At 34.6% G+C, this 13,523-nt stretch overlaps 1 protein-coding gene across 2 annotated transcripts in view; it reads left to right on the top strand.

The window, feature by feature from the left end:
- Positions 1–604: 604 nt before the first annotated feature.
- LOC142979377 (actin nucleation-promoting factor WAS-like) overlaps positions 605–13,523 on the top strand; it is a 27,472-nt gene continuing 14,553 nt past the window's right edge. For both annotated transcript variants that reach the window (XM_076124258.1, XM_076124249.1), the window contains exons 1-2: positions 605–1,066; positions 12,089–12,316. In XM_076124258.1, coding sequence (XP_075980373.1) covers positions 980–1,066; positions 12,089–12,316 — 315 coding nt within the window. In that variant the 5' untranslated portion in view covers positions 605–979. The remainder of the gene's footprint in view (positions 1,067–12,088; positions 12,317–13,523) is intronic.

The raw sequence follows: 13,523 nt of genomic DNA, 5'->3' as shown, positions 1-13,523 counted from the left end.
GTTTTATTTGTTTTCAACCTTAATCTAGCTAACCTTACTAGCAAGACATTAAAAATATACAAAGAATACCCTGATTTGCTTAGCGAAGTCGGGTAAAGCTTCAATGGTATTCGAGATACCACTTCGCCGCACGTGAACCACGTCTGCACCGACGCAGAGCCACAAAAGGGGTTTAGCAATGATTGGTTGTATTAATGTTAAAAATAATACACGAATACTAAGCTACTAAGCAAATACAGTAGTAGTAGTAGGCTGTGGGTTCGCGACCCGCATTTTTTCAGTTGTAGTGCTAGAGAAGTCAGGGAATAACGTTTATGTTTGATAGTTAATTTATTTTCGTCAAAGACCCATCGTCTTTGTGTACTTGCATAAAGTTTTTGTCTACCGCCGAGAATAAAAACTTTAAACAGAATCAGTTACAAAAAGTTGCAGAATTAACTCCTATTTGACAGATATGATGACGCTTTTGAAGGTTGACGTTTAAGTTGTTACAGATTAATAAAGATGGCAATAATTCATACATTTGCTGGTTTTTATAACGCCTCTTATTGATTTCTTAATACTGTTTAATAGAATGCAATTCTCTGCCGTTTTTTAATTTAAAATCAAATCAATCTTGATTGATTGTCAGTTCGATTTTAATTTATTTTAATATATTAGAGTTATTTTTTTACATTCATATTTTAAGTATGAGGCTGGCAAGAGTGGCAACATTTGTGTCAGAATTTATTCACGGACGGATGTCGAGAGAGAAAGTGAATTGGAACATTACGATTTTTTCGAGTTTATATGTTTAAACAGTGAAATGATCATTTCTGGACTTTGAGAAATGCTCTTATTTTCGTCAACAAACAAGTGTGTGCGCCAAATAACTAGTCGTTATTTGGCTTTAAAATGTTTGAAAGTCGCGACGATTGACACATCGGTCCTCGCATGTATATAGTAATTTTTAGTGTGTTTTGTTAATTTAGTGTACAGGATGCCAAGGGGAGAGAACAGGTCGAGCAGCTTGTTGTCTCCGGAGGAGAACGAACAGGTGTTCAGTTTAATTGGACCGAAATGCCAGGTGAGTTGCATACATGAATTCACATTACTGATCCGCGTGATTCAGATTGCCCTTAGATTACGTATCTCTGTCCATATCTGTGGATTATCGACTGATAGCGCTCGATATTTTTGGTTTGTTACAAACTTTCATACATATGCCTGACAAATATTTGCTTGAGGTCAATATTTAGACAAAAATTGCTTCATTAAACTACCTGTTGACATTATTCTCTCATTTTATTGTATCCCACACGCAATATTTATATATTGCATGTCAAAAATTGTGTTTCCTAACTGTTGCCATTTCTGGTTTATTTCATCATTGCCTCCGAATGAATAAAATGTGCCAGTTTATAAACATATTTTATTTTATCATAAACATATGAATCAATTAATATAAACAAATGAGTTTCTATTGTAACATTGAGAATAAATCATTGTTTTTGTTGATGTTATGTCTTATAATGTTAGGTTTTAATTTGACTGGTGCCAAGGCTGATGGCATAAGACAATAGTGTATTGTTTACATAACTTGAGAACCATTCATAATTGTTATCTATGATTACAACATATGGTACCTAGAAACTATTGTAAAGTAGGCTCAATTCATTGAAATTACTTTAATAAACTTACATTTACTACAAAAATACTTCTATACCTATAAAAGGAGAAAAGTAGTAATAGGAAAATTGTGTCAATATCCTGACATTTATGAAAAATAAATTAAAGAAAGAAATTAATTTGTATTTATTAACAACCATGACCATCAAGGACTGATGTATAAAGGCTATCACAGTTCATACTACAGCAGAATATGTAATTTATAGCTAACAAAAATTTAGAAACAAATTATAATATTGATTTACAAAAATCAATACACCTTTCATTAATGAAAATACACAGCGTAATGTCATCAATAATAATTCACACTATCAAATATAAACCATATGCAGTCTAAGCCTTGCACAATTGACATCAAATATACTAAAAATAAATTCCTTACAGCATACAATAGTTGGTATATGGAATGCCCCTTTATCACGGGACCCGCTTTAGTACAATTAATGTTAAAGGAAAAGAGACACAATTATACATGTAATAATGTGTTATGTATGTTTCCTTATAGTTGAAAACTGACCTTTATGTTGTTTTTGATAAATAATTAAAGAAACCACATGGATGTTGTTAATTTATAGTTTTATAAAATATATGCTGGCTTCAGGGCTTCCACTATGTAGTTACCGAGTAGTTAAATTATTTATTTATTTTAATTTGTTACTTTGGCATTTGTCTGAACATAACCCATTGACCTGTATATAAGCAAATTATTTTCATTCAGAAAATCAATTACGCATAATTGTGTGTCAAAAATTAGTTGGTGTTTGTTAAATTACCCCGTTATTCATCATAATTTCCATGTTTTAAACTAACACTACTGAATATTGTCTTACTAAAGTCAACCTACGTACTACTAGGTATACTATATCACTACTACAAATTGTGTTAATTTAAATAATATGACTAATGCCATGACTATTGTTTATGTTGTCATATAAAATGTCAGAAATCATGAGTCATGTCTCCGTCTCATCGATATATGTGATAAAATGTCATGTGTAGGAATTTTATTGAATTTTCTGATAACAACTATATCTGCCTGACCCTGTTCACTCAAGTGTCGCTTTATTGTTTTACTTCAGTTTATCTATACTGAAACATTTCTAGACAAATGATCTTTATCAAAATATCACTATGCATTCCATACTAACATTTTTGCACAAAAAATTAAGTGTTTTTGCTGTGAATTGCAATTCCTGTAATTGGTTTCTGCGTAATTTGACTGATATCTGATTTTTCTTACAAAAATTAAGACAATCTTTAATTATTATTTACTTTTTACCTGACTTGGTATATCAATGTTAAATGCAATGCAAATAATATTTTTTTATCTATTCTAATATTATTTGTTTATTTATATTAATTCACTCAGTCCAATTGATTTTAGTAGCTGTATTAATTTACTTAAATATTAATTCCATTTACGCACCACAAATAACTATCAGCTTCAAATAATAAACTATCAGCAAGCCACAAGTTGTGAAATGTAAGCTTTTTATAAGTTCCTTAAGAATTTAATCAAGTAACTAAAAACGCGAAAGTGAAATCTAGATATTTGTAGAAGTTTTTACATATTGTATTAACAAATCAAAAGTAAAAAATCTTACGAGTTCAAGGCCTTTTGATAAAACATTTAATGTTTTTTAAAAACATTTGAATATTTGAGGAAATCAAATGTCAACAAGAAGTTACTGATTGTTATTTAATGTGGCAATTTTATCGACTGTCTAGTTTTTTAATGAGGCGATGATCGATTTACTAATCAAAACGAAATTAGAAGTATTTTGACCATTAATTTAATTAAAATCGAATAACAAGTGCCGAATCCCGATAGAGATTGCCCGCGTAATATTGGTGCTTTGAGATATTTTTATACACTTATTGCTACTGATTTGTGTATATTTTAAGCCAAGCCAGTGGCGGTTACAGCATTTATTTTTGGGCGAATACACAGGTAAAACATGACCGAGAGGAGGTTGTAAATCCTTCTCCTCTCACTTTGGAAGGAGACTCGTGCCCAACAGCGGGCCTTCAGGTTAAATACCATTATTTATCATCCTTAACTTATCACAACTGCTATAAAAAATACTACGAAACGTTTACACGTTATCTTCATGCATATCGACGAAATAAATTGTTCAAATCCATATGATTACCGTGCGTCGAAACTCGTGAAACAGTACGTGCTCCGTCGCTCCGAGGGTACCCATAAACGTTTAGTTCCCGACAAACAGCAACAATTTAACTGATTAACTAGCATAGAAAGTACATGGCCAATATAATTTCACTCTATAAACGCTTTATAGAGCGAAAGTTTGTTTTACACGCCGTATAAAGACATGCGCACTTGATACAAGAAAGTTTACTTAGGATATGTTTAATCGTATTTACAAGGCACTTCCAGTACCTTAATGTCGTAAGTAACTCATTAAACAAGATCGCATAAGCTTTTATTCTTCTGAGTTTAAAAGACACATTTTGTATAGAAGTTATTACATACATCCGTAGTGGAAAAAGGACATAAAACTACATTATCGTTGAACTACTTACGCCGTACTTACATTCACGACAAAAAAATGGGAACGATTTCAAAACAGTGTCCATGATCGTAGCCTTCCCGATGACATTATGTCCGTATGGATAATACATATCCTCCTACGCGTGAGCTCAGTTCCTGTGTAGACCGAATTTGAATACTAGTATGTCCAGTTACCGTTACAATTACATTGCAATACGTAACATTGGTACCTTGCATTTGTAACAGTGCAAACCTTTAAAAGTCAACGATTAAACTAATCAAGAGGCGTAAGAGAAGAGTGTTTGTGACGGAATGAAAGAACGCTGTCGTTGTTAGATCCCTATTAAGCGCATAGTTACTCTTCTACGTTTCCTTTCCTGTATGACAAGAAGTATGTACATATGTGAATAAGGCAAGGGAAGTTTGTAAGGATCGTACCAAGTGGCGTTCTTTGGTGTCTGCCTATCCTTATGGGAAGGAGACGTGATATTATGTATGCATGTATATTTCTTGTTTCTTCTTCTCGTCTTCTTCGCAACGACTTGGTGCAAGAGTCGGGGACGCAGTAAACTAGCGTGTACAGTATACCTGAAAATCTCAAGCAGTTCAAACAGCCGTGGCAAACTGACTGAATTTATTGTATGACCTGAAATCATAAACCCAATATGTAACAACAGTCTTGCGTAACACTTACGCAAAAGAGGTTTGCGGTCAAAAAATATGCTCAAACTTTCTTTAAACGTGAATCATGTTTTTCGCGCAATTGTAAAAGCATATTTCCAGAAATCGTGTTGACAAACAATAGGATTATACATAATATTTATTTAAGGTCACACATTAGTTTTATAGACAAAACAAGTAAAACCGTCAAATCTGTCGTCTTGTATTAAGCGAAGAATGATAACGAGGAATGACATCATAACGTATGTTTTTCAACAATAATAAACTATTATGTATACTCGCAGCGTTGTGGAGGTTTTACATAAAACATAAATTATGCAACAGGTTTGCCAGTCTGGGTATGCACTATGCTAAGGTGCGATCGTTTCGGCTATTTATGAAGTTCAAACTTAGTAGCGGTAAACTGTTTCTTTAGAGCGCTTACACAGGTCTTATTTACGATACGTTAACCACATTTTCGTACACTAACTCAACGATCATGTACAACCTTCCTGACTGGTTAATATCAACGTACTACCAGATAGGCTAAGCATAGTCTTCTTCGAGTTAATACGTTAACTTTAGTCTCGACCAACTTTTTCTCTTTGGTCTATTTCGCGTACTTACTCACCGGGTGTAAGGAGTCGTTAGCCTTTACAAATCTTCTATTGAGTAGGATGTTCTGGTAAGGATTCTGCTATAGATCATATACCTTCGTCCTACATTCCCATTGCTTTATTATATTTTTAATGTTAAGTACGGCCAGTGTGTAAACGCTCTTACAGCCAAACAATCTATTCATCGTTTCTGAACAAGTGACGCAAAGTAAATACAACAAACCCTTCAGTCCGCCGCATTCAACTTTCTACACTGAATAAGTTTTCAATCACATATACAAATCACGTTCTCTAACAAATAGAAGCCGAGTAAAACAAAACCTCTTTAGAAATGTGGAACAATGAGTCAGAACACTAAACACTGCTGACTACATCTGTTTTACAGTGAATTTGTAGAAACACAAAATTATTTACAAGATAAAGTATAGAAAAGTAATGAGTATAAAGATAGACTCCCACATAAGCGGCCTCGTATTCGAATCGAATTAAACGAAAAGAAAAATATTATCAGAAAACTTAAAATGTATATTATATTCGTGTGTAATACACACAGAATGGATATTTTTTATTTTTTATTTTATTTTATTGTGGTGAACGAAGCAAACAGTATTATAACATTATGTAATAAAAACATTAAATTTTTAACACTGTCACCAATGAAGCTTCAAACAATGAATTGCACTCAGCGACAAAAAGTTAACAAAACGAATGTTAAACTAAGTTAAACAAAAAAAATGCGAGAGTAAGTTGCAAACATAACAAACATCATCTCACAGTTATTCTAGATACATGATTGTGTCAATACTTGTATAGAAGTTATTCCGCACTGGTACGTAAAAGAGATTTGAATTTAGAAAAAGTTTCATGAAATATGTCAATATTATTAAACTTATTATTATAGCAGCTGCATGCTCTTATAATAAATCTATTTTTACCATATGAGGTTCTTGCAAAAGGAACGTCTAAAACTGAAGTACAGCGTGAAGTTGGTCGCCTACAACGTAAACCTATGTTAAATAAAAGATAAGAGGATTCAGTTAAGTTGTTTAAAACTTTGTATAGGAGAGTTATGTCATTGTGTAGACGGCGACGTTGTAGTGAAATTAAATTATTGGAATGAAAGTTAAAATTAGGATCATTGCAGTTTCTATATTCCAGATGTTTAACAAATTTATTCTGTATACACTCAATTCCATCGATATGAACATTGAAATGTGGATTCCAGACGGTAGATGCATATTCAAGGTGTGATCTTAAATAACTATTGTATAGTATCATGTATGTATGTTTCTTTTTAAACTCTTTACCTTGTCTAAGAATAAATCCTAACATTTTGTAAGATTTAGTAATAATATGATTATAATGAGATCTAAAAGTTAGTTCACTATCGAGGATCACACCAAGGTCTCTTACCTCATTGATTCGTTTAAGATTAGTGTCAAAAAGTTTATAGTTAAAAATTATGGGGTTCTTTTTTCTTGTAAAACTGATTATATAACATTTATTAGTATTCATAACTAGACCATTTAATTTGCAATAATTACCGAGACTATACAAATCGTCTTGGAGAACTAGAGAGTCAGAGATGTCAGTTATTTTCCTGAAAATTTTAGTGTCATCGGCATAGAGTAGGCAACCAGAACTTTTAATGACATGAATAACATCATTAATAAAAATATTGAATAAAAGTGGCCCAAGATGTGAGCCCTGAGGCACACCGGAAGTGACGGGAGCAAAAGTGGACGTATAACCTTTAACAGTGACTGCCTGTGTTCTATTTCTAAGGTAAGATTGAAGCCACCTCAGAAGGTCTCCATGAATACCAATATTAGCTAACTTGGTTATGAGAATAGAATGGGAAATTTTATCGAACGCTTTGGAATAATCCGTATATACGACGTCAACCTGATAACCTTCATCCATTGTTTTAGTAACGAGATCGACTAATTCACATAAATTAGTCTCAGTAGACCTATTAGAAACAAAACCATGTTGATTTGGAATAATAAATTGTCTAACTTTAGGATAAACTGAATCATAAACAATCTTTTCTAAAAGTTTAGGAATGAGAGACAGCTTAGATATACCACGGTAGTTTGTGACGTCACACCTATCACCTCCTTTAAGTATAGGTACTACGTGACTCTTTTTCCAACGGATAGGCATTACTCCTTGTGTTAAAGATTGGTTAAAGATAATTGATAACGGAAGAGCTAACACTTTATGACAACTTCGTAGAAAGATGGGCGGTATACCGTCAGGCCCAGGTCCTTTCGAGCAGTCAAGTTTTTTTAAATATGTCTCAGTAAGTTGAACTGTAATATTAACTGAAGCTATGTCGACTAATTGATAACTATTACTAGAGGAAAAGTTAATGGCCATATCATTCGAAGGTTCAAAGACAGAGGTAAAATAGGTATTAAAAAGTTCTGCAATACCAGCACCATCAGTGGCGTTGACATCAGAGAGATATACAGAACTCGGGAATTCACTTGATTTCATTTTAGATTTAATGTAAGACCAGAAGTATTTTGAGTGAGTACTTATTCTATGTTCTGAGCTCTCAATAAATTGATTATAGCACGTAGTTTGAACGTCTTTTTGTAGAGCACGAAGTTCGGAAAAATGGTCGTAGTCAGCCTGGTGGCCATAAATCTTCCATTTCTTATGGGCTTTTAGTTTTTGCTTGATAATTTGAATAAGTCCTTTAGAATACCAAGAAGGAAAACGTTTAGTGGAGGAAATGAGCTTTGAAGGAACATACTGTTCTATTACTGAATTAATAATGCTGTAAAATGTGTCAACTGATTTTGTAATGTCTGGCAAGTCTAATTCGTTGTGCCAATCAACATTTGATAAAACAGTATTTATAGAGTCATAATCAGCACTATGAAATCTACGAATAAAGCGAGGTGCAGGGGGCAGGCACAGGGTCTCGCTATTCACCGTACAATTAATATTCAAAGCGGGATGATGTTGTATATCTTCACCTGTCAACGGGTTCGAACAACGTTGAACATTACACGAGAAACTGGAAATAATTAGGTCTAAAAGTCTGTTATTATTATTGAGAATACCGTTAAACTGTTGTAAACCAGTGAAACATAAAAATGAATTTAAATTATACTCAAGATTACTAAAATTAGGATTTATAAGCGTTAAGCTATTGGAACCATCATGACTGTCTGACCAATGTCCATTACTAATATTAAAATCACCCAGCAACATACAATAGTCAGTTGTTTTATTTAAAACTATATTAGATATGTGCTCAAATAACGCCAATTGGCTATTTTGTTGTTCAACACTATGTGGAAAATAAGCACAGAATACCCTGAGATATTTTAACGTCGGCATTTTGGTCAGGACGATGCTAACGTGCACGCATTCAGCACCGGGCAGCGCGGGCGGCGCCGCGGCCGCGTCTCGCTCATCCACACACAGCGCGCGGCGCACCGCCACTAGCACGCCGCCGCCGCGGCCGCCGCCCGCGCGGTCAGCGCGGTACACCTCATATCTCGAGTCAAACAACTCACTATTAAAGAAACCCGGCAGTAACCATGTTTCAGTTAAACAAATAATGTCATAGTCATTTAACTGCACATTATTGAGAAAATCGTGTGTTTTTGTTCGTAATCCACGAACGTTTTGGTAGTAGATTTTAATATCCATAAGTAATGTAAAAAATAAGTGAATAAATCTTATTATATTTTCTAGCAAGCATAAAAGGATATGTAAGCTTACCAGATTTACAGTTAGGAACTAAAATTAACAAATAATAATTGATGATTTTAAACAACTTAACGTAAAGTAAAATTGTTATCTCAAACGCTGTACTTTGATGTGTAATTTTATAATTTAAGCGAAACCAACTGCTACAATAAGCAAAATTGTAATAAGCAAATATAGTCAAATGATTTGTTAACAAATTACAGTACGGAATAACTACTCTCGACATCGACAAAATAAAGAAAATATGTAATGTAATGCTGTTATAAAACTTGTAACATTTTATAAATTTTATACAGAATAAAATAAAAATAGAAACGTAACAGAAAATCTCTCGCTCCGAGAATATTATAAAAAATAGTAAGTAAAAGTTAATAGTATCAAACGGACGAGACGAATAAGTACAAACCCCTATTTGATTTTTTTTAAACATTCTTCAGTATTTATATAAATAATAGGTGAATCAGGCTTTCGACGTACCATGATGGAACAGTTACGAACCCAGCACATTGAGTAGTTTTTCTCACGAGCCAACTCTTTAGCACGACGCAGCAGATATTTGTTATGACTTGTTAAGTGGTCGTTTGCAAATATTCTGTTACCAGTCTTATACCCCAGCTCCAGCGTGTTGAGATCTTTTTTCTTACGCAAAGACGACAGGAAATCGTCCTTTTTATATCTGGCTTGAAATTTCACGATAATCGGTTTTGGTTTCTTGTGATCATTTGGCGACTTAACCGCGACACGCGTAACGAAATCTATATCCGTAGAAGGGTTAATCTCAATGTTACATAACCGCGCCAGTTTGCTGATAATCTCGAGAAGATTTTCATCCTTACTTTCGGGGATGCCCACGATCTCAATATTGGAACGGCGAACCCACTGGTCCTTCCTATGGTTGTCCTCAATCATGTTTTTCAATTGTTTATTCAATTCTGTAGTCTCAGATTTCAGACTCTTACATTCGGCTTCCAGTGACGAGATTTTGCTACTTTGAGAAGTGATGGTTAATTTAACGTCTTCATATGTCTTATTAAACCAAGTCATAGACTCTTGAAGTGAAGAAACTTGTTGATGAAGAGATTTAAGTTCGTGCGTAATTAAATCACTGATTGTTGTTTTCATAGAAGATATAATAGCGTCAGTGATCTGTTGCTGCATAGACATAAGACATTCTTCGGTAACATATTGACTAGACGAGTTACCTGTTTGTCTTTTTCGAAGTGTAACGTTAGTTTCATTCTCTTTAGCATCGGTGGGGATGTTCGTTTTACGAGTAGATGTTTTGGAAGCGGAGGCCATTATACGTTATGTACGTAGGTAATATGTATAATTTTGCACTAGGTATTTCAAAAGAATTTGAAGATCTTCAAAATCCAAACTGCGAGTGAGTAAACATGCAAAATGGCGGGCAGTGAGCGGTCAGCTGTTGTTGTGTGCAAAGCGTGCGAGAACGAGATGCAAGGAGCCGTATGCGCAGGAGTGAGCGAGATGGCAACGCAATGCACTATGACCGGCTAAATGCAGAGCCCAATGCAGTCACAACCAAAATTTTACTGTGGTTAAAACTGTGTATACACCAAAACTATTGACTTTCAATGGCACCCAGAGTTCAATTTCACTAGTAATAGACACATTCACTATGCAGGAGTGTTAATTAGACACCAATTATAGTATTTTACCACGAATTAGAACACATAAAAACGGAGCGTACGAAAACGTGCAATTGTCGCAGAGTGACGCAACGAGACTTTTTGAGACGATATGGGAGTACGTCGGGTTTAACTCTAAGTAGTTAGGTCTGTTGACGAACACGCATAAAAGGCGCAATATGGGTGCTACTCTCAAGAGGGAACATAGTATCTGGTTCCTCTGGATTTCTTTATAACACTTGACAGATAACCGTGCACATCGACGAAATCAGTCTTCTGCTTTTCTGGCGTCACATAGAACACCTTGACTATTATCAGCTAAGACCTGTTGGATCTTACCACTTGTTTTATTTGTTTCATGGTCGAGTAAACACGCTTACACGTGCGTATACGCTCGGTATCAAAATACGCACGCTACGTGCACACTCACAATAACGATATCGAGATATAACTTCACCTAGCTTTTATAAGAAAATGAATAATCCTTGTCATTTTAGACCTGTACCTACGATTTCGTACGCGTTAACAGCTTTCTCGTGATGTTAAAACTGTTTTTCGAAACAAAAAAAAACTATGTTTGAAATTGTGCCTGTAGTTCCATGAGCCTCCCCTCTACGCCAAAACATATAAACGTTATTTTCATAATACGATTATTATACCGTTCAATATATTTTTATATATAGTTTATAATACATTCGATTTGCATGATATACTGTACAAAAGGTCAGTTATTTGTAGAACGCGTTCAGCTGACCAGTAATTGTTTATGGGTATTAGATCGCGTCTCGTGTCACTGAATATCGCGGTCCAATGATAATTACATCAAAGACATTTATTAATATTACCTTTTATTAATCAGCCGATAAATTATTCAATAGCCATAAAGTAATTTGCACCAAGAAGCAAATATGGAACACTGTGTGGTTCACTGTCACCCTTTTCATAGGAAAAGTATGTTATTGTATTGGATTGAATGCCATATTTATTATATTGACCTTAAATTACTTGCTTTTTAATGCCGATATAGGTATCCTCGCAAAATGGAAACTGTACAATCCTGATGAACTTGTTTTATTTGCAATTACCGATGCAGAAAGTCTAGACTCTTTTCTTTTTACCTAAAGAAGTGTCATATTATCTCACACTTGGAATTTCGACGAGAAACTAAGATACTGAATACAAAACAGATCCTTGTTTAAGAATAGGACATTAAATAAACGCAGCCTAATAACAAACTTCTTCAACAGAGTCTGGCAACAGCAGTAGTCCAACTATTCACGACGGAAGATCCTTCGCACTCAAAATGGAAGAAGAAAGACACAGGGGTGCTCTGCCTCATCAAAGACAACGCAAAAAGATCATACTTCTTCAGAATATACTGTCTGTACCGCAAGTCTATGATATGGGAGCAAGAAGTCTACCTCCAGATCGAATACAAGAACCCGAGACCGTTCTTGCACACGTTTGAAGCTGAGGTAAGTCTCCCATAAACTGTTTTAAACGTTTGTTTTAACTCTAAAATATCTGAACAACTTAAAGAACTTAACAATACACAAAAAATACTCTCAATTTCACCTACTTCTGACTATAATTAACCCTTTTAATGTTGATTATAGTTTAAATGTTCCCAGCTTTAAGGGTTTCCTTGTGTTGCTTAACTAATCATAATTTGGAAAATCTTTTAAGCTAAGTAATTACCTAGGACCTAGACATTTGACTGTAAAAAGTTGGGTATTAACCCTGAAAAATAGTGGAGTACCATGGAACTGAGTACTGACCGGTCTAAATCTGGTCGCTGTCTATGTCGTTGATGTGCGAATCAGAACACAATGTTATCAGGACGATCACCTTACCATTACGCGACATTGCGACGCACGCTGGCTATTGTTTTTTGCCATGGTCCATATCTGGATACAATTAATAGGTACGGTGTAAAATGTTATAAGCAAAGACAGGCCTACACGCTAATTCGGCTAATAACTTGAATATACTTTAGGTCTATTGAAATAGAGTTGCTTTTGCTATATTTCATTGATGTTATATTGATCAGTAGAATCGCGTACGGGACTCTAAGAGAAATTATTTTATAGAAAATTGCTCACAAATAAGTGCCAAATTCGTAAGTGTAGATCCACTTATTCGTTTAGTTATTGAGCATTTATTTTGTCTTATTGAATCATGAGCAGGATTTCCGAGTGCAATGTGCTTTTTCCCAACAAAGCCATTATGACAAAATTGCATGTCATCTTTATTGTTTGTTTTTACTTTTTATTTTGGGATAAAGGGTAATGGCATGTCGACAAACCTCTGCCAGCTAGTACGATCTAGAAAACACATGCCCTCGAAAGATCCGCGAATGCCCTGATTTTCTGTTCTCTCTTGTAGGAACGAATAAACTAATAAGGAAGATGAATTCCGGAACTAACACTTTGTGTATATTCCCGTAAACATGATTCTGAGTATTTCCCGTGTTGTAGTTTGGACAGCAATGACGAATCATTAGATAGTAAGTTTGTACGTCATAGTATTAGTCGGTGACCTAATACAACATTTGTTACCGTACAAACACTACATACACGCATAGTATCGCATACTCATACATTAAGAGCCAGCGCGCACTAGAAACTTTTGTCACCGTGACTGTTCCGTAACTCGGATATTTTTTTTTTAATGACACCTGCC

The sequence above is a fragment of the Anticarsia gemmatalis genome, chromosome 2 (assembly GCF_050436995.1).
Source record: "Anticarsia gemmatalis isolate Benzon Research Colony breed Stoneville strain chromosome 2, ilAntGemm2 primary, whole genome shotgun sequence".
NCBI classification, from domain to species: domain Eukaryota; kingdom Metazoa; phylum Arthropoda; class Insecta; order Lepidoptera; family Erebidae; genus Anticarsia; species Anticarsia gemmatalis.
The sequence above is the reverse complement of the archived record's forward strand: the minus strand, read 5'-3'. Positions and strand labels throughout refer to the sequence as shown.